The sequence below is a fragment of the Liolophura sinensis genome, chromosome 12 (assembly GCF_032854445.1).
Source record: "Liolophura sinensis isolate JHLJ2023 chromosome 12, CUHK_Ljap_v2, whole genome shotgun sequence".
Taxonomy (NCBI): Eukaryota; Metazoa; Mollusca; class Polyplacophora; order Chitonida; family Chitonidae; genus Liolophura; species Liolophura sinensis.
Window position 1 is genome coordinate 15,724,389 of NC_088306.1, and position 22,719 is coordinate 15,747,107.

Here is a 22,719-nt window from a genome sequence, read left to right on the forward strand (position 1 = left end):
TATAACCCAAGTCTCCACATGACAAACATTAACAATGTACCTACATGTACTATCAGATTAAGCAAATATTCCAGGTGTTCTGACTATCCTAAACTAATAAATGCCATGTACATGTACGGGTTTCCTCTGAATTGTACATGTACAGGGTTTCATCTACCATGTACATGTACAGGTATTCCTCTGAATTGTACATGTACAGGGATCCTTCTACTATGTACATGTACAGGGTTTCCTCTGAATTGTACATGTACAGGGTTTCATCTACCATGTACATGTACAGGGATTCCTCTACAGTGTGCATGAAGTTCTAATAGCTAAGTGTACATTGTTTCCTCTACCATGTACATGTTCAGGGTTTCCTCTACCATGTACATCTACAAGGTTTTCTCTACCAGGATTTTCCCTAAGATGTACAGGGTTCCCCCTACGTCTATGATGTAGCTGTAAGGGCTGTTCTGTACAATGTGTTATTACATAACAGGCAAGGCAGAAGTCTCTCATATTCAATTTTGTATTTAATACAAGTGTGGAAGTGATGTTGATGAGAAACAATCTGCTTCAAATGTATTGTTGTACTCAGCAAATGCCCAAAGTGCATGTAGCTTTACATGAAGGACCGATGTGAATGAAACCAACAGTATTAAAGGCTTGGCACAGTTGTGTTCTAATAGCTAAGTGTTCAACAAAACAGCATGCACAGGGTTGGGAAATCACATGTAAAGTGATTAGAAGAAGATAAAAATTAAAAAAAAAAGGTTAAAAAAAATCCATCCTGTCGCAACAGAAAATAAGAAACACACATCTGAGAGGAGGTGAAGGGCATAGTTACAGGGCATAACAATCACTCAGTGAACAAAACTGAGAGAAAAACCTTCCTAACACCATAACAAACACTCACAACAACTGTACAAATTCAAATTCCTTCATTCTGATTGGTTAGAAAGGAAGTTTAGTACAAATAAGCCAAATCCAATTAACACAAATAAAGAATTGAGTTGTGCACATTACCAAGACTAAGGTTTAATCTCTTTATAGATTCAGAGTTACATTAGAAATGCATGCATGAAACTTAACATAGAATATGTCATGTTAGTGTTAGAATCTGTCACTATAGACATAGATGTATGTGTAAGAAACCTGACACCGTACTACAGTCAGCATGAACATACATGGAAGAAATCGGACATGTTTAGAACCAGTATAGATATGTATACATGTTAGAAATTGGACATGTTTACAGCCAGTATACACATACATGGAAGAAATCGGACATGTTTACAACCAGTATAGACATGTATACATGTTAGAAATTGGACATGTTTACAGCCAATATAGACATACATGGAAGAAATTGGACATGTTTACTGCCAGTATAGACATGTATACATGTTAAAAATTGGACATGTTTACAGCCAGGATAGACATACATGGAAGAAATTGGACATGTTTACAGCCAGTATAGACACGTATACATTTAAGAAATTGGACATGTTTACAGCCAGTATAGACATACATGGAAGAAATTTTACATGTTTATACAGCCAATATCACAGATATACATGTAAAAAATATGATGTGTTCATACAGCTAGTTTAGACATACATGCAAGAAATTGGACAAAATAACAATCAATATAGACATACCTGTTACAGCCAGTGTAAAGGTACATATTAAGAAATTGGATATATTTATGCAGCCAGTATAGACATATATGTTAGAAACTGGACATCATTCTACAGGCAGTATGGACATACATGGAAGAAATTGGACACGTGTACAGAAATGTATATATGTAAGAAATTGGACATGTTTGTACAGCCCATATCATAGACATACATGTACATGTAAGAAATCTGATGTATTCATACAGCTTGTTTAGACATACATGCAAGAAACAGGACATACTCACAGCCAGTAAAGACAATAACATACATGTTAAAAAACTGGACATATTAATGCAGCCAGTCAAGACATACGGGAAACTGAACATGTGCAAATTATGGCTAGGTGTCTTAGAATAGGGTCTGTAAGTGTACATGTATACTGTAGGTGAGTCTTAGGGTAGGGTCTCTAAGTCTTAGGGAAGGGTCTGTAAGTCTACATGTACACAGGTAAATCTTAAGGTAGGGTCTCTAAGTCTTAGGGTACATGTAGACATACATGTACATGTATATTGTACATGAGTCTTGGGGTAGGGGTAGGGTCTCCAAGTTTTACGGTAAGGTCCCTAAGTCTTAGGGTAGGGTCTGTAAGTCAACATGTACATGTATACTGTAGGGGAGCCTTAGGGTAGGGTCTATAAGTCTTAGTGTACATGTAGGTTCTGTAAGCCAACATGTACATGTATATTGTACATGAGTCTTGGGGTAGGGTCTCCAAGTTTTACGGTAAGGTCCCTAAGTCTTAGGGTAGGGTCTATAAGTCAACATGTACATGTATACTGTTGGTGAGTCTTGGGGTAGGGTTTACGTTTACTTACTTATTTATTAGATTGGTGTTTTTACGCTGCACTCAAGAATATTTCCCTTATACGACGTTGGCCAGCATTTTGGTGAAAATGAACCAGGCAGACCCCTGGGGAAACCCCAGACTATCCGCAGGTAGCTTACAGACCTTCCCACTTTTGACAGGAGAGGGAACCAGCATGAGTTGGACTACTAGCGAATGCGTGGTGAGAGGCTCCTAAGCCATTGTGCTACACTGGTTCCCTAACCAATTGGTCATGAGGTAGGTCTTCATAAGTCTTCAGGTTTCATTTACCTAGTTACCATGTTACAAATTCTGCTAATGACAATGAGAAGCAGGTGACACAACATTATCAGTACATCATTATACATGTAAATGTGTGTTCCACACAGCTCTTCCTACATCCACATCTTTGGCAAACAACTTTCACACAAGTACAGACATCCATTTGTGCTGGCACAATCCACAAGCTAGAAATGTTGTCATGTACTCTGTAACAAGTCAACACAGAAGTCTGCACAAAGTGCTGTCACAAGCCAACAAAGAAGTTTACACAAAGAGCTGTAATAAGTCAACACAAAAGTCTGCACAAAGAGCTGTAACAAGGCACCACAGAATTTTGCACAACTAGCTGTCACACGTCCACAGAAGTTTGCACAAAGAGTTGTAACAAATCACTGTAACAACTGAACACAGAAGTTCGGACAAAGAGCTTCAACAAGTTAAGAGAGAAGTTTGCATAATGAGTTGTAACAAGTCATCACAGAAGTTTGCACAAACAGTTGTAACAATTCATCACTTCAGCTTATCCAAGGCTCCACAACACATTAACAAATAAGTTTATACAAAGCCCAGTAGAAAGTTACACTTCGAATGTTAATAATGAATCCAGGATTGCCAGAGACTGATCCACACAGTAACCGTCATGTCTGACATGTACATCAACTCTGTCTATACACCCCACCCCCGAAATTTCTCAGTCCATTATGGAAGCTGTCCTAAACTGTGTCTACATGCACAAGTGTTATCAGCATGTATATGTACACCAAGTAGATAGAAGAGACACAAAAAACATGAATTCTACACAAGCAGGACATTTACATGTAGTCAGGGAGTGTTGTACAGGACTGTCCACTGTACATAAGGTCATGACTGAGAGCACTGACGCAATGCCAATATGAACAGCAACATACTAACATGCACAGTTTACTATTGCAGATTCTTGCTACCAGCTGATGGTGTTAGTAGAACTTCACAGTTCATCTATAAACCGTACTGACACTGATTGTCTATTTTGTGTGACTACTATGTCTAGACTGATATACACTGTTGCTTTGGTATGTGTACTCGTGTTCCGCAGGTAAACAACTGTCATGACAACAGAGGCCTTCACCAAGAATCTCTCATCTTGGTCAGCCAATCAGCTTCCATTTATATGGTGAAATTCATATGTAGGATTGTCTCCCTTACATGTACTTTCAAGAAGTCAGCAAAACTATTCTTATACAGACATGAAAAAAATCACATCAGAAATTAGCTTCAAAGACCTTGTTCCTTACACTTTTGTTACTGATAGGGTTTTTTACAATCAAACTTGTGTATGTATTGATCAGAAAAAAAACCCCAAAACAAACACTTAAGAGTCCCTTAATCCAAAATGTGAAATCTGGCATCTGCAAAGATTATTATAGTAATTCACCACATAAATATGTAAGAGATAACTTGGGGTGAGAAAGACTGCCTTTACGTGTACGTGGTGGTGGATGAGGATTGGGGTGGGGACAGAGGAAGAAGACCAGTGTGTTGAGGAATAGTGTCCTAAAAACACAGTTTGATAGAATTTATTATGCTCTTCACCTAGTCTGTTGTAAGCTCATTTAGCAAGATGTTGGTCAGAGTATGGGTTCATTTAGTCAATTACACAAACCATGCATGTTCTGGGCGATAACAACATCCACCCATGCTACACCAATTACACAAGGATGTAACCATCCCACACGAGAAGCTATCGCATGCCCATCCTACGCCATGCAACCTGCTGCCACACACCTACAGGTACATGCCGGATGTTAAACTGTATCTCTAGGATACCGATAGGGTGGTACTGCACATGCCTATGCTGATATATGATTACGTAGAGTACAGTACCTTGGAACACATCTTGTCTGCTACATGTACATACATGTATGTGGCTACATAGCAAAATTCTTTGTTTACAGAGTTGGTTCAAACTCTTTAGACCGCACATTATCAATTCAAATGGCACAAGGTCAATTCAAACAATGCGTAGTAGTTTTATTTTCCAAGACACACTGTGGGCATCAAAGACGCAATTTGTTGCTATGGGTTTCAGTGATCTGTAAGACAATTACTGCAATGTGGAATTTTCTTAACCTTTGAACTCAGTCACACTGCACATGCAAAAACTGTAAACACACCAAGAATAGACTTTTTCATGATCACACACTGAACAGAAACTGTAAAAGACAGCATAAGTCACCCATGCATGACCGCACACTTCAGACAGAAACGGTAAAACATGGCACGAGTCACTGATGCATGACCGCACACTTCAGAGGGAAACTGTACAAGACAGTCAAGCATGACATAAACATTGTAAACCACAGCATGAACCAACCTTGTTTGACCGCACACAGCACAAGTAAGAATTGTAAAACACAACATGAGTCACTCTTACATGACATGGAACACTTCACAAAACAGAAACTGTGAAACACAACACTCTTGCATGACCTGCTCGGGAAGTGGGGGGGGGGGGGGGCACACATCAATCAATTTGAGAGATCACTCACCAGTTGTGGGTCCAGAGTGGCCTGAATATCCTCCATGAAGATTGTCCACCAGAGCTGAAGAAAGGCCTTGCTGTGGCCGGTGCCTGGAAGCGGTGTTACGGTGCGAGTCACCGTGTTGTATGTATGATTCCACGGCTTCACCGCACCAATGAAATGAACTATTTTCACAGAATCCTTAAACCTGAAAAATGAAAAATCACACACATCCTAACCTGAGACTACTATCCCTGACATTTTATACGGCAATCTTGTTCCCTCGTATAAAGGTGAATCTCAACTCCTATCATTTCTATCTTAATCCTTCAAACAGACAGGAGACCTTGAGAACATGGGATATACATATAAGTGAAAAACAACTTTTTAAATCATCTTTGAATTTATCACAAATTGTTGAACAAACCTTTTTGATGCCCATTTTCCAAAAGCAGAGAGGAATGTAGAAAAAATGTGAATTCTTAGAGGTATCTATTTAGTCAACTGAAAGAAGTGTAATGCTAACAATACTTAAGCACATTGTATTTTCTTATTACACTGACGTTCTGGACAGGCCTTCCCCTTCTCAAAGGAGAATCCGTGACCACGCGGGCCCCAAGCCAATTCATGACGACAGACCCCAAGAAAATCCATGGTCACAAAGGCCCCAGGAGAAGCCCTGACAACAATGATCCCAGAAGAAGCCCTAACTACAAAGACCCTAGGAGAATCCATGACCACACAGGCCCCAGGAGAAGCCATGACCACAAAGACCCCAGGAGAATCCATGACCACAAAGACCTCAGGAGAATCTATGTCCCTGTAGACTCTGGGAGAATCCATGATGACCATGCAGACTCCAAAAGAATCCTTGACCATGCAGACCTCAGGAGAACCCATGACCAGGTAGATCCCAGGAGATTTTATGTTCATGTAGTTCCCAGGAGATGCCATGGCCATGCAGATGCCAGGGGAATCCACCACCGTGTCATGGACCTGTAACATGTCCCTGACAAAATGCCTCACTTAAGACATCATCTGAAGTACCAACAACTGGATTTGACCATGCAACCTCAATAGTCCAGGGCTGATTAAGGATAGTCATGTCAAGTCTGTTCGCTACTCACTTTGTAAATGCAGGGAGGTAACTATAGAAAGCCTGAGAGACGACATTATAAATAAAGGGCAGGTGTTTGGAGATGTCACGCGTCGCCCAGTCGCTGAAGTAAGAGTTGAGTAAGCCCTGGTCACCTCCTGTAAACAAAAATGAGACCAATGAGTTTCAAACTTCATCTGTGTATTAACATAAAATGAAAACATTGTGCATTTATTAGACACCATGGTTTCTGACTAGTCAGTCCAGAATATCAGGCACAACATTCACAGCACTTTAGCCAGCATGCCTGAGAGCCGAAGTGAGCCAATGAATTTAACCAGCAGGCGTGACAATCACAACCAGCCACTGCTTGAACATCTCAGGAAGTGAATTAACCAGCAGCAGGAGTTATGTCAGCCACAGCTTTAACCTGTTGAGCAAGTGTTTAAACCATCAGTCACAGCCACAGCTTTAACCTGCTCAGCAAACGTTTAAACCATCAGTCACAGCCACAGCTTTAACCTGCTGAGCAAGTGTTTAAACCATCAGTCACAGCTACAGCTTTAACCTGCTGAGCAAGCGTTTAAACCATCAGTCACAGCCACTGCTTCAACCTGTTCAGCCAGTGTTTAAACCATCAGTCACGCCCAGTGCTTCAACCTGTTCAGCCAGTGTTTAAACCATCAGTGACAGCCACTGCTTCAACCTGTTGAGCCAGTGTTTAAACCATCAGTCACAGCCACAGCTTTAACCTGCTGAGCAAGAATTTAAACCACCAGCCACTGCTTCAACCTGTTCAGCCAGTGTTTAAACCATCAGTCACGCCCAGTGCTTCAACCTGTTCAGCCAGTGTTTAAACCATCAGTGACAGCCACTGCTTCAACCTGTTGAGCCAGTGTTTGAACCATCAGTCACAGCCACAGCTTCAACCTGCTGAACAAGCGTTTGAACCATCAGTCACGGCCACTGCTTCAACCTGTTGAGCCAGCATTTAAACCATCAGTCACACCCACAGCTTTAACCTGCTGAGCAAGTGTTTAAACCATCAGTCACAGCCACTGCTTCAAGCTGCTGAGCAAGCGTTTAAACCATCAATCACACCCACAGCTTTAACCTGCTCAGCAAACGTTTAAACCATCAGTCACAGCCACAGCTTTAACCTGCTCAGCAAACGTTTAAACCATCAGTCACAGCCACTGCTTCAACCTGTTCAGCCAGTGTTTAAACCATCAGTGACAGCCACAGCTTCAACCTGTTGAGCCAGTGTTTAAACCATCAGTCACAGCCACTGCTTCAACCTGCTGAGCAAGCATTTAAACCATCAGTCACAGCCACTGCTTCAACCTGCTGAGGTTAAAGCATTTAAACCATCAGTCACAGCCAGTGCTTCAACCTGCTGAGTAAGCATTTAAACCATCAGTGACCGCCGCAGCTTTAACCTGTTGAGCCAGCATTTAAACCATCAGTCACAGCCACTGCTTCAACCTGCTGAGGTTAAAGCATTTAAACCATCAGTCACAGCCACAGCTTTAACCTGCTGAGCAAGCGTTTAAACCATCAATGACCGCCACAGCTTTAACCTGTTGAGCAAGCGTTTGAACCATCAGTCACAGCCAGTGCTTCAACCTGCTGAGCAAGCGTTTAAACCATCAGTCACAGCCACTGCTTCAACCTGTTCAGCCAGTGTTTAAACCATCAGTCACGCCCAGTGCTTCAACCTGTTCAGCCAGTGTTTAAACCATCAGTGACAGCCACTGCTTCAACCTGTTGAGCCAGTGTTTAAACCATCAGTCACAGCCACAGCTTTAACCTGCTGAGCAAGAATTTAAACCACCAGCCACTGCTTCAACCTGTTCAGCCAGTGTTTAAACCATCAGTCACGCCCAGTGCTTCAACCTGTTCAGCCAGTGTTTAAACCATCAGTGACAGCCACTGCTTCAACCTGTTGAGCCAGTGTTTGAACCATCAGTCACAGCCACAGCTTCAACCTGCTGAACAAGCGTTTGAACCATCAGTCACGGCCACTGCTTCAACCTGTTGAGCCAGCATTTAAACCATCAGTCACAGCCACAGCTTTAACCTGCTGAGCAAGCATTTAAACCATCAGTCACAGCCACTGCTTCAAGCTGCTGAGCAAGCGTTTAAACCATCAGTCACAGCCACTGCTTCAACCTGCTGAGCAAGCGTTTAAACCATCAGTCACAGCCACTGCTTCAACCTGTTCAGCCAGTGTTTAAACCATCAGTCACGCCCAGTGCTTCAACCTGTTCAGCCAGTGTTTAAACCATCAGTGACAGCCACTGCTTCAACCTGTTGAGCCAGTGTTTAAACCATCAGTCACAGCCACAGCTTTAACCTGCTGAGCAAGAATTTAAACCACCAGCCACTGCTTCAACCTGTTCAGCCAGTGTTTAAACCATCAGTCACGCCCAGTGCTTCAACCTGTTCAGCCAGTGTTTAAACCATCAGTGACAGCCACTGCTTCAACCTGTTGAGCCAGTGTTTGAACCATCAGTCACAGCCACAGCTTCAACCTGCTGAACAAGCGTTTGAACCATCAGTCACGGCCACTGCTTCAACCTGTTGAGCCAGCATTTAAACCATCAGTCACACCCACAGCTTTAACCTGCTGAGCAAGTGTTTAAACCATCAGTCACAGCCACTGCTTCAAGCTGCTGAGCAAGCGTTTAAACCATCAGTCACAGCCACTGCTTCAACCTGCTGAGCAAGCGTTTAAACCATCAGTCACAGCCACAGCTTCAACCTGCTGAGCAAGCATTTAAACCATCAGTCACAGCCAGTGCTTTAACCTGCTAAGCAAGCGTTTAAACCATCAGTCAAAGCCACTGCTTTAACCTGCTGATCAAGCATTTAAACCATCAGTCACAGCCACAGCTTTAACCTGCTAAGCAAGCGTTTAAACCATCAGTCACAGCCACTGCTTCAACCTGCTGATCAAGCGTTTAAACCATCAGTCACAGCCAGTGCTTTAACCTGCTCAGCAAACGTTTAAACCATCAGTCACAGCCACAGCTTTAACCTGCTGAGCAAAAGTTTGAACCATCAGTCACAGCCACAGCTTTAACCTGCTGAGCAAGCGTTTAAACCATCAGTGACAGCCACTGCTTTAACCTGCTGAGCAAGTGTTTAAACCATCAGTCACAGCCACAGCTTTAACCTGCTAAGCAAGTGTTTAAAACATCAGTCACAGCCAGTGCTTTAACCGGCTCAGCAAGTGTTTAAACCATCAGTCACAGCCACAGCTTTAACCTGCTAAGCAAGTGTTTAAAACATCAGTCACAGCCAGTGCTCCAACCTGTTCAGACAGTGTTTAAACCATCAGTGACAGCCACTGCTTCAACCTGTTGAGCCAGTGTTTAAACCATCAGTCACAGCCAGTGCTTTAACTTTCGCAGCCAGAATTTTAACCATCTCATCCAGTCAGGGCCCAATGCACAAAGATCAACTTAAGGAAATTTTTTTTACATTACTAAGATTGTTTTCTGCTTCATTTCACAGTGGGTTCTATTTCTTACCATCGAAACTGCCTTGTGAGACTGCAAAATCAAGGAGAGATTGATACGTTTCAAGTGACGGCCGAAAGACAAAAACGCCGGAATTGAAACAATCTGGCCATCCAGCATCTGGGGCTGCTGATAATTCTTCACGGTCAAACAGTTCATCTACATTCTGTAAAACCTGAAAAACAAAGCGGTATACGCAGATCTGTAAAGTTACAACACTATCACAAGGGAGTTACCTCCCCTTTGTTCATGTTCACTCTGTACAGGAGCACAGGAGAAAATTATGCGGAGTTTTAATATTATTACAATGTTATGAAACCTGAGGGATATACACTGCTTATGTCCTGATATAATAAATGCACACATTGACATATTTCCTAATTTAGAAACACTTTATTATTTATATGACAGGAAGCCTGTTCCCTTTAGCCTCACCCAACAACGTCTAACATCATTTATAGTGATCATTTCCTTTTCCATGCATGTCACCTTAGTGATCTCTTCTGCTATAAACAGTTATATTTTACACTTCTTACTTCATGAAACATTAATCTTGCTGTAAATGCTCAATTTATAGCTTTATTGTGACTTTATCGCCATTATTTACTGGCATCACGCCACTATTCCAGCCAAACACAAATTACATGCACCTTCCAAAAACATGAGTATATTTACCAATGTGTCTGCATCTAAAAAGACGCATTTGTTGAACTGTGTCAGACACCAGCAGTGAAGCTTGGTGAAGGTCACATTCAGGTCAGGTCGACCCAACAGCTGCAAGTTGATTGGATCCTGGCTATCCAACAGATTTACAGATTCTACAACATCAAACACTTGATGCAACTGGTTCCTGCAAACAAAAAGCAAACAGACAAAAGTTTAATTTTACTATTTAGAAATTTAAGACTCTAAAATACGAAGTTCACTGGGCAGTAATGACCAGCCTACTAACAAAACAAAGAGCATTACTTATTCGTTTATTTGATTGGTGTTTTATGCCGTACTCAAGAATATTTCACTTATAAAGACCACAGCCAGCATTATGGTGGAAGGAAACCGGATAGAGCCTGGCAGAAACCCAGAACCATCAGCAGGTTGATGGCAGATCTTCCCACGTACGGCTGGACAGAAAGCCAGCATGACCTTGGCAAGAGCATACATATACATACAGTCATGGAAAAAATTATTAGACCACCCTTGCTTTCTCCCATTTCTTGTTCATTTTAAAACCTTGCACAACTGAAGGAACATTTGTTTGGGCAAAGAAAGTGATGAAAACAGAAATAGTTCATAAGGGTTTTATTTAAGAGGTGATATCTATCAGTTCTCTATGACTTTCTTGACAATTACCAAAATCACTTAAGTTCATACATCTGTAGATGTGGCAACTGTATTCTCAAAAACATTTTGGCATTTCATTTTTTCTCCTGTCTCCTAGTCACGTAGTCACATGACTCTCAGTCTCATACGGGAGTTAGTACTTGATTGCATGCCCATTGTTTTTGATGACTGCAGCCATGCACCTTGGCATGCTCTCCACCAGTTTGTTACATTGCCCTGCAGTCACAGCAGCCCATTCCTGTTGCAAAAATTCGAACAAATTTGCTTCGTTTTTGGGCTTGTGGTTCTCCATTTTGAACTTGATAATATTCCACAGGTTTTCAATTGGATTCAGATCAGGTGACTGAGCAGGCCAATTCATGGTTCGAATGTTCCGGTTCTCTATCCAGGTTTTAACTGACCTTGCCGTGTGGCAAGGGGCATTGTCTTGTTGGAAAATCCAGTCATTCGAGCCAGGAAAGAGTTTAGCAGCTGATGGAAGAAGACTGTTTTCAAGAGTAGCTCTGTATGTGACTTGGTTCATTCTCCCTTCACACAACTGCATCTGTCCTGTTCCACCCATACTGAAACAACCCCAGATCATCACTGATCCACCCCCATGCTTTACAGTAGGAGCAAGGCAGTCTGGTTTGTAGGCTTCCCCAGGCTTCCTCCTAACCAGTAAGTTGGCTGGAGTAGGCATCAACTCAAAATTGGATTCATCACTGAAGAGAACTTTAGCCCAATCATCAACAGTCCAATTCTTGTGATCCCTCGCAAAACGCAAGCGGACCTTCCGCTGCCTCTCGTTGATGAAGGGCTTCTTCCGTGCCCTGTGCGACTTTAGACCAGCTTCAAGAAGTCAGTTTCGAACTGTTCTTGCTGAACAAGTCACATTTGTTGACAATGCCAACTCATTTCTAAGGTCTCTGGAGGTCTGACGACGATTCTTGATACAGGACTGGATGAGTGCTCGGTCATCTCGTGGGGTAGAAAGACGTTTCCTGCCTCGACCAGCTAGCAGTTTTGTAGTACCATGTTCGGCTTGCTTTTTCTTGGTGTAATGAACTGCTGTTTTAGAGATCTTCAGTTTTTTGGCCACTCGTCGCTCGCTCAATCCAGTATCCAGCTGTGCCAAGATGGCTGCCTTTCTGGCTCCACATAATTCTTTCGTTTTAGGCATTATGGGAGCTGACAACTACCGAGTTGTGCTGCGTCTTAATATATAAACAAGAGACCCCTATTTATGTAAGCCTACATGTAAACAGGAAACCACTCTTTATGTAAGTCTGCATGTAAATGGAAAGCATGAAATTGCCTCGCATACACCCTAGGAATACAACTGACCTTAAAGCATATCAAATACGACAAAGTATTATGGAATCAGCTGGATTTTTGTCGTATTCATTGTAATCTTCGGTTAATACACCTTTAGGGTTGCCAGGCATTAAAATGAACAAGAAACCAAAGAAAATATGAGTGGTCTAATAATTTTTTCCATGACTGTATACACACACTGACAGTAATAAAAGCATGCATGAGAGCAACGGCATGTGGTTAACGGTCCTTGTCTTTAACAAGTTGTGCCATTCAAAATGCTACTTGCTACTGAGAGGTTAGAGCAAGGAAACAGGACTAGATGGCTCGGTGTTAGTATAATGTGCCTGGGTGGGGTGTTATGTCCAGTGTCTTCAGCAGCACTTTGGCGGCATGGACTCGCCCTTCCAGAAGAAGACACATTATATATACACATGCCTAATGAATCGTCATCGTCATATGACTGAAAACTTGCTAAGTACGATGTTAAACCCCAAGGATTCATTCATTCTTAAGGATCTACAAGGTGCAGGTTCAAACCCAATTGTGGACAGCCAATTTGAAAATCCCCTGCTCCCACTGCTTCAGTGGAAATGGGTGGCAATAAACATTTGATGGAAACCACTTAATATCTTCCACCAACATCTTGTGTATATCTGTAGGTCAAACTGGCTAATGTTGGTGGTTTACCTTGGGCACTGCAAAACAGCCATCTACAGAGGTTGACGTAATGCCATCCTCCCTGTTGCTGACAGGCAATTTTTATCAGCGACAGGTCACAAAAAAATTCACCTTTTGCAACAACAGGTAGGCCCAATAAGATTCCACTCATGTTTTAGACAATATCTATGCATGTCTAAGTTTGTAAAGTCTGTATTTTTACTTGGCATTCCCATAAGCAATATGTTGTTGCAAGACTTTTTTTGGCCAAAACAAGTCAACACTCTTAGGACATCATTTAATGAACAAGGCTATCATCAACAAGTCTATCATAGAACAGTCAACACAGAGCAGTGAATCAATCAAAAATTGAAGTGTTCCTCACAACTCGGGAGTCTCTCACTATTACACTTCCATTTGTAGTCCGTGAGAGTTGCTGGCCACCATCATATTAATTAAATCCTCTTGAGTACAGTGTGAAAAACCAGCCAAATAAATAAATAAATAAAATGTGCCGTTAATATTTACTGTCCCAGCCCCTTCCCATCGCCCAAAAGTGTACAGCTTTAGGACCCCATTGCTAACTCACTTGAGGATTATGCATGGCATCGCAGGCGTAAAGGGGAGCAACTCAAGACACATGCATACAAATCTAAACGCGCACTGTCCGGATGCTTTTCCTTGGTTGTTTCCTGCGCATGCGTACACAAGTACAGATTGAACTCCTGTAAGGAAAAACTTTTCGTTTTGATGATCAACTGTGCAAAAGAATATTGAATAAACAGGAAATGCTTCTGAATTCAAGCATTCTTGTAACACAGCAGACTGATATTACTTTGCCAAGACGTTGATGGAAAATAATTTCGCCAAACTGAAATTATATGTTCACAAAATGCGGCAATGCATGGTGATTGGTGGTGCTAGCACAAGTTATAGACTTTCTAAAAGTTAGACTGATGGGGACAAGTAGATACCTGTAGCTGACAGGTACAAAAAAAATCTACTTGGCTCTGTCACAGGCGGTTTTAAAAAAACATTTCTACATCTGAATTTATACCTTCAGACAGTGCTTTTCTGATGTATCGTTTGCTGTAGTGTGTTTCTGACGTATTGTTTTAGTCAGCATGTTTACTGATGTACATGTGTTGTTTGTAGTTAGCAGATTTACTGATGTATGTATTGTTTGTAGTTAGCAAATTTACTGATGTATGTATTGTCTGCAGTCGGCAAATTTACGGATGTATGTATTGTTTGTAGTCAGCAGATTTACGGATGTATTGTTTGTAGTCAGCAGATTTACTGATGTATGTATTGTTTGTAGTTGGCAGATTTACTGATGTATTGTTTGTAGTCGGCAGATTTACTGATGTATTGTTTGTAGTCGGCAGATTTACTGATGTATTGTTTGTAGTCGGCACATTCACTGATGTATTGTTTGTAGTCAGCAGATTTACTGATGTATTGTTTGTAGTCAGCAGATTTACTGATGTATTGTTTGTAGTCAGCAGATATACTGATGTATGTGTTGTTTGTAGTCAGCAGATTTGCTGATGTATTGTTTGTAGTCAGCAGATTTACTGACGTAGGTTTTGTTTGTAGTGAGCAGGTTTTCTGATGTATGTATTGTTTGTAGTCAGCAGGTTTACTGATGTACAGTTTGTAGTCAGCAGGTTTACTGATGTACAGTTTGTAGTCAGCAGGTTTTCTGATGTACAGTTTGTAGTCAGCAGGTATTATTTTGCTGTCTTCAGACTTTTCCTCTCATCCTTGCTAACACACACTATTTGTGTATGAGGTTTAGCAGAGCCTGGGTGTCAGATCACTTGGGCTGAACATGCTATTATTGTACATAGGTTCACATCTTGAGGTATTTCTGGCTGGTAGTTTGGTAAGATAAATCCATTAGGGCCATCCCTGGTTACAGTAAATCTTCTAATAAATGAGTGGTGTGCCAGTGAACTATTAATATTTAGAACACATTATTTCTTACCTTGAACCCATTTTATTATTTTGCACATGAAAGATTTAACAAGAGTACTCTATAAATGTGTATATGTATAAATATGCATTTATTACATAATACTACGAAAACATTGAAATAAATGAAAATATACATTTAATTTTTAACACTTCATCTTTGACATTTATATATGTCCTCTCATAACACAATATCTATGGTATGAAAACTTCAATTCAAAATTTGCTCTGTATCTGCATGTACATGTACCTGTGTACAGACCATTGAATATTTTCACAAGAGTAGCTATTAGTTACTTCTGTTTATTATGAAAACAATAATGAATATCAAGGCTCCAATACACATTGTCCATCACACTTTAGTGGTGTACATCTTGGGTTCAATCCAACATTTAGACACTTTTCATGAGTTTATCTTTTTCTGGTCAATACCAATTCTGATTATTCGAACATGGCAATTAGCAAAGTTTGGCTGGCTGTTGTAACAATTTTGATGTTTGGGTCTTAAGTCTTAATACTTCACAATTACTTCAGGATAAAAGGAAACCTGTTTTTGACATAATGAGTTCAAGGTTAGTGAATGCAAGACCCTTTCTAATAGATAAGCTTGAAAGAATGATACAGATCTCATATCAAGGAGAACACATGTATTGTTTATGTGTACACCCAAATTCTTCAATCATTTCAATCATTTATGGGGTGTAGATAAATAATTTGCTCATTTTTATGAAACTTGAATCTTTAGTTACACAAAAACTCATTTTTAGCCTCATTTTCATAATAATTGTATGCACAAATTCCACTGAAAAAAGTGCATTGGTGGTCGTTTGAAGATTTACAATAAGCACATATTTTATAACAAAGACACACTGCTCCACCCCTCCCTCCTCCCCCAAAACAAAAAAACAAAAAAACAAAATGGTAGAAAAACATCAACCGTGTGCTAGCAAGCAGTTACTGAGTTTAGAACAGGAGAATGTTGAACAGCACGTACAACCACACATGCTCATACTTCTGTGTTCTAAACAGGTGTTCCCTGCTTACCCTAATTGCCACATGCAGTATTGTCATGAAACAAACAACAAGTTATAACTTAACATTACAAATATATATGGGAAACTGTCAACCTGGTGAGGTAGTCAACTGCGAAGTTTACAGGGCAAACAACCAAGTCTGATCCTCAGGAGGGCACACAGCAATGTCTGTGTCCTCTATACCAGTACATGACTACCCTAATCCCTCCGACCTTTTCCCACATGAAAGGGTAAATTTCAGTACAATTTATGAACATTTTTAAGTTGATTTTGGAGACAAAACTACACTAGTTGGATTGGCCAAATTTCTGGGCTTCACAAGAAGTATAACTTTATCAGTCTACACTCGGAATATGCTTGAATAAATTCCTTATAAACTTGTGAAAAGGTTGAATTACAAAAGTATGTGTGTACCATATAGATTTACTTATTTCATTGGTGTTTTACACTGTACTCGAGAATATTTCTCTCATAGGACGGCGGCCAGCATTATGGTGGTTGGAAATTGGGCAGAGCCTGGGGAAACCCAAGACAATCCGCAGGTTGCTCGTAGACCTTCCAGCTGGATGTATGGCTGGAGAGGAAGCCAGCACGAGCTGGACTTGACTCACAGCGACTGCATTGGTGAGAGGCTCCTGCGTCATTCCCTGCGCTAGGCACGCTAACCAACTAGGCCACGGAGGCCCCTTGTATCGTATAGAGTCTGGATAGAGGCGTTTAACAGATTCCCCATTAGTATACTACAATCTTTAAATTTCTCGAGCCTAGAATTACTAATCAAGCTGAAGCAGGTTTAACTGAGCAATTAATTTCAGTGAAACTAAATCAAAAAGGAAGAGCTTAGTGGTGACCTTGGCTGAGATGACAGCTTTCCTTGTGCTGAACAAGCCACAAAACACCTAACCAAGAGAATAAGCCTCTAAGAAAGGCACATGTGGAGCATTACCGACCACCTAAAGTGCTTTCAATAATGTGGTACTGTCCTTCAACCTTTTCAACCTCTAAAGTACTTTTTTCAGTGGAATTTATACAAGTATTGTGTACAACATATGTACAGTGGGCTTGGGGTAATGTCGGTTAATGTCGTATACAAGTATTATGAAAATGATGCTAAAATGATTTGCTTGTGTCAATAAAGATTTATTTCATTGGTGTTTTATGCCACACTCAAGAATACATGTACTTCGCTAATAGCGATACTACAGAGGCAAGATTTATCTTCAGAATTATTTTTCTATCATGTCCATATCCCATAGTTCCCTTAGAATGTTTAAAATATATTGGTCACAAAGGACATTGAAAGCACTGAATTAAAAGAACTATGGTACCCCATTTTTATCAGAAACATGAACTTGCGATGTACAAATATGACAAGTACGTGTACCATTTATCTTCATTTAACACTTACGTACATGTACACTCTTACAGAATATTCTAGAATCTTGAAATCTAACCCCATTTGTATACCCCCAGAAGATGAGAAGATCAAGGGAGGTCACTGTGAATGATCCTCCCCCCACAGCAGCAGGTTGATGTCTGCCTTACTATTTTGCAAGAGACCACTGCCTGACTTCATATCACATGCTCCAGGGCTATTTATGGTCCCATGTCTCTACAGCCTGTGTAGTGTGTATTCCCCCACCTCTACTCCATCCTCTCGCTCCCTTATGTGTACTTATAGCCTGGGTAATCTGAATGTACACACACTTCCTGCTATTCTACATATACATAAATGTGTAATCTACAAGTAGATGCATGTACAAGGATATGTACTTGTTGTCCTGGCCAATTACAACTGACAACTGCCATAGTGATTAGGCTTTAATGAAAAACAGTAATTACACTAGAATGAATGACATTAAATCCACACTGGGGGAAAACTTATTTATTTTTTGATTTGATTGGTGTTTTAAGCCGTACTCAGGAAATCACTTGAGCAGAGCCCTGGAAAACCCTGGACCATCTGCACGTCGCTGACAGACCTTTCCACGGAACGCCAGAGAGGAAGCCAGCACGAGTTGGGCAGAAAGGCCTCCATAAATTGCAGTGTATATGAACTGTCCAGCATATGTTTGTAATACTGCGTATTTTACCATACATGTTAACACCATATAGACCTTAACTCAACACATGTATTTACAGCACTCAGGATTTGTGCAAGAAAACAAAGGGAACTTCTAACTTGGTTTACACTTGACTGGAGCGAATGTGAGTTCTGGAAGCACATAAATCTTTTGCTCTGGTTTTATCCTAAATGCTACATGAAGCAGCCTGTAACTAAAGAAAAGAAAACTCTCAAATTATCTTGCCTCACCAAATTATCAAAACTTTTAATTTAATCATTTGATCGGTGTCTTATGGTATCATATTTCACTTGTACAAAGTGGCCACTATTATGGAGGGAGGAAACCTGGAAAAGCCTGGGAAAACACACGACCACCTCCAGGTTGAGAAAGCAAGCATGAGCTGGACTTGAACTCACAGCAATTGCACTGAGAAGAGGCTCCCGAGTTACTGACATATGGTGACACGCTAACCTCTCAGTCACGGAGGCCCGCTCAGGCTCGTGGTATCTGATTTAAATTATGATCTGGTATACAAAGTACTGTTGCAAAAAAACACAGCACATACACTTGTGTGAGCGCTGCGATGTTCGTCTCATGGACACAATCTTGACATGTAAACACATCCTGAACTCTTCAGTGTCTGGAGATGACATTCTATAAACCTTCTGTTCATTCTCCCTCACTCTCCATGTCTGCTCCCTCACATCAGTTACAGGTAAGATAGGGTGTGGTTAACTCATGTGCACAACCAACCCACCGATGTACAAAAGTACCTTCTCACTGGCTCACATCTGTTATAGGGACTACCCTAATTCCTCAACATTTGCGCATTTGATTGGTGCTTTAAGCCGTATGAAAGAGCAAGTATCAGTACAATTTATGTTAGTCCGAATAATCTGACAACCTTACAGCAGATATTGTGAGAGGTCTGACGAAAAAAATGTGAAAAAAATGAGACTTTCCAAGCAACACTGCTGGTGCTAAATTACCAACCTTACCCTCTTGTTTTAGCTACATTCACGCATCTATAGTTCTTCTCGCCTCCACTCCAGTCTAATTCTCCCATGTTTGTCCGCAGCCAACAATATTTTGATGAATAGCAAAGTGTTTGCACCAAGGACATCTGGACAAACACGACCATTCCCCGGTTTATCTTTCTTGGAATTGTTTCTGGGGTGATTTGTTACCCTCAATTGTCTCTGTCCACCAGCGTTTTTTTTTTTTTTTTTGGTCTGCAGTGCTCGTGTTTGTTCGGATGTTCTTGGGCGATGTCTACGACTTGTGTGACGTAGGGAATTCGAGCTAACACATTGGCGGCCATTGCGATAAGAGTGAAAGTGTGAATAGCCAAGAGTTGTGGCAGAATCTGTTTGTCAAAATATCCATGACAATGGGCAAACAAGGTAGAAATTAGACTGTAGAGGAGGACACAAGGATCACAGGTGCACGAATGTAGCTAAAACAAGACGATAAGGTGGGCAATTTAGTGTTAGCAATGTTGTTTGGAAACACTTTTTTCACATGGAACGGCCTATCATAATACCTGCTGAAAGGTTTAGTCAGAATATTCAGACTAAATTTATGCATGTTTTTAGTTTGAATTTGGAGACAAAACTACATTGATTGGATTGGCCAATAATTTCCGGACTTCACAAAAAGTATAAATTTATCAGTTTACACAGAACAAAGTCCTCAGAATTTGCTTGAATAAACACCTTGTAACCTTGCGAAAAGGTTGAAGAATTACAGTACATGTGTAAAGAAATGGGCCTTTATTAGGGGACTCACCTCATGGCCGGACTCACGCCCGATGTCACCATGACGACCAATTTGCGAGTTGTCCTTACTCGCCGCAACGAGCGGCCTAACGTCAGACATCCTATACTGTATGCGTCATTTGTCGCTAAAGTCACAAACGCTTCTGGAAGAGAAAGAAAAGAAAGACATCAAAAACTGTCTACAGATAATAAGCTGTACCCACAAATATGCAAATGGGGTAAATAACTGATATTACTGAACTTAAAACAATATAATGAAATGGAAGTCAGCGACAGAAAATGCAGCTAAATCCTGTATCTAAGGTTTCATCTTACATATACTCTGGAATAAATGCATAAAAATTTCACAAGCACAAGAATTTTAGATCTTTGTGATGATTTATTTGGGCAGTACACAATATACAAGTGCATGTACACTATATGTACACTGTACGTGTACCAGCAGGATACATGTATCACTTCATGTACATTGTACCTACCAGAACGATACATGTATCACTGCATGTACACTGTACATGTACCAGCACAATACATGTATCACTGCATGTACACTGTACATGTAACAGCAGGATACATGTATCACTGCATGTACACTGTACATGTACCAGCATGATACATGTATCACTGCATGTGCATTATTCGTGTAACATCATGATACACTTATCACTGCATGTACATTGTCTGTGTACCAGCATGATACATGTATCACTGCATGTACACTGCACATGTACCAGCACAACACATGTATCACTGCATGTACATTGTCTGTGTACCAGCATGATACATGTATCACTGCATGTACACTGCACATGTACCAGCAAAACACATGTATCACTGCATGTACATTGTCTGTGTACCAGCAGGATACATGTATCACTGCATGTATGTGCATGTACACTAATAACAAATAATGGTGATATTGTACAATAATTTGCGTACACAAGGAAATGCTTACATACACAAAGAAATATTTATGTATGTGAGTGTCATTCTCTTCCACCTTATACCAAGGTACCAGCTTTGTGAGTGGAGAAGGCCTGCAGAAACCATTTATGTACATTTTGGTGAGTTACCTGCATGTACATGTAGCTAGTTCGGTTAAACCCTTTAATATTTTCTTAACTTGGTGGGTAGAGTAAACCGCTGACATTTTGGAGAGTTACAGTACCTGGGTGTATAGGGTAAACTTAACTGACATCTTGTTGAGTTTATCTGGGTGTCTAGGGTAAACCACTGACATTTCAGTGAGTTACCTGTATGGGTAAAGCAAAGCACCGACATTTTGGTGAGTTACCTGAGTGGTTAGAATAAACCACTGACATTTTGGTAAGTTACCTGGGTGGGTAGAGGAAACCACTTATATTTTTAGTGAGTTACCTGGGTGGGTAGAGTAAACCATGTACATTTTTAGTGAGTTACCTGGGTGGGCAGAGTAAACTGCTCAATTACATTTCAGTGACTTACCAGGGTGGCTAGGGTAAACCACTGACATTTCAGTGAGTTACCTGTATGGGTAAAGCAAAGCACTAACATTTTGTTGAGTTACCTGGGTGTCTCGAGTAAACCATTCACTGACATTTCTGCATGTTACCAGGCTGGGTATGGTAAACAACTGACATTTCAGTGAGTTACCTGGGTGGCTAGGCTATGCTACTGACATTTTGGCGAGTTACCTGGGTGGCTAGGGTAAACCACATTAACTGACATTTTGGCGAGTCACCTGGATGGCTAGGATAAACTACTGACATTTTGGCAAGTTACCTGGATGGTTAAGGTAAACCACTGACATTTTGGCAAGTTACCTGGACGGCTAGGGTAAACCACTGACATTTTGGCAAGTTACCTGGATGGCTAGGGTAAACCACATTAACTGACATTTTGGCGAGTCACCTGGGTGGCTAGGGTAAACCTCTGACATTTTGGCAAGTTACCTGGGTGGCTAGGGTAAACCACTGACATTTTGGCAAGTTACCTGGATGGCTAGGGTAAACCACTGACATTTTGTGAGTTACCTGAGTGGCTAGGGTATACTACTGACATTTTGGCAAGTTACCTGGATGGCTAGGGTAAACCACTGACATTTTGGCAAGTTACCTGGATGGCTAGGGTAAACCACTGACATTTTGGCAAGTTACCTGGATGGCTAGGGTAAACCACATTAACTGACATTTTGGCGAGTCACCTGGGTGGCTAGGGTAAACCACTGACATTTTGGCAAGTTACCTGGATGGCTAGGGTAAACCACATTAACTGACATTTTCTCGAGTCACCTGGGTGGCTAGGGTAAACCACTGACATTTTGGTGAATAACATGGGTGGGTATATTCTTGAGTACAGCGTAAAACACTCATCAAATAAATAAATAAATAAACTTCTCTCGGCCGCTAAGCCAATCAGGTTTTACCTGTACCTCTACATGTGGTTTATCCTACAACTGTAAATAAAACGTCAGTAAATATTATTTAATCACATTTCGGTGATTTTTTAAGACAAGCCAGTACATTATTTTTCTTGCTGCACATCTTTTCAGTAGCTACATACAGTCATAAAATCCTTCTAGTGACGGTCAGGGTGGTAGCCAAATGTACTTGTACACTCAGCACATTGTACTTGTACACTCAGCACATTCACGGTATGGGAGTACTAACCCAGATATATATACATGGTGGCATTTTGCCCCAGGACTCACAGAACA

General features: G+C 40.9%; 1 protein-coding gene across 2 annotated transcripts in view; it reads right to left on the minus strand.

Annotated features, from left to right (window-relative positions):
• Window positions 1-22,719, minus strand: part of LOC135479673 (glycogenin-1-like) — a 50,214-nt gene that overhangs the window by 17,594 nt on the left and 9,901 nt on the right. For both annotated transcript variants that reach the window (XM_064759573.1, XM_064759572.1), the window contains exons 2-6: window positions 20,035-20,167; window positions 10,548-10,722; window positions 9,885-10,047; window positions 6,380-6,506; window positions 5,280-5,460 (exon numbers count right to left, since the gene is read on the minus strand). In XM_064759573.1, coding sequence (XP_064615643.1) covers window positions 5,280-5,460; window positions 6,380-6,506; window positions 9,885-10,047; window positions 10,548-10,722; window positions 20,035-20,167 — 779 coding nt within the window. The remainder of the gene's footprint in view (window positions 1-5,279; window positions 5,461-6,379; window positions 6,507-9,884; window positions 10,048-10,547; window positions 10,723-20,034; window positions 20,168-22,719) is intronic.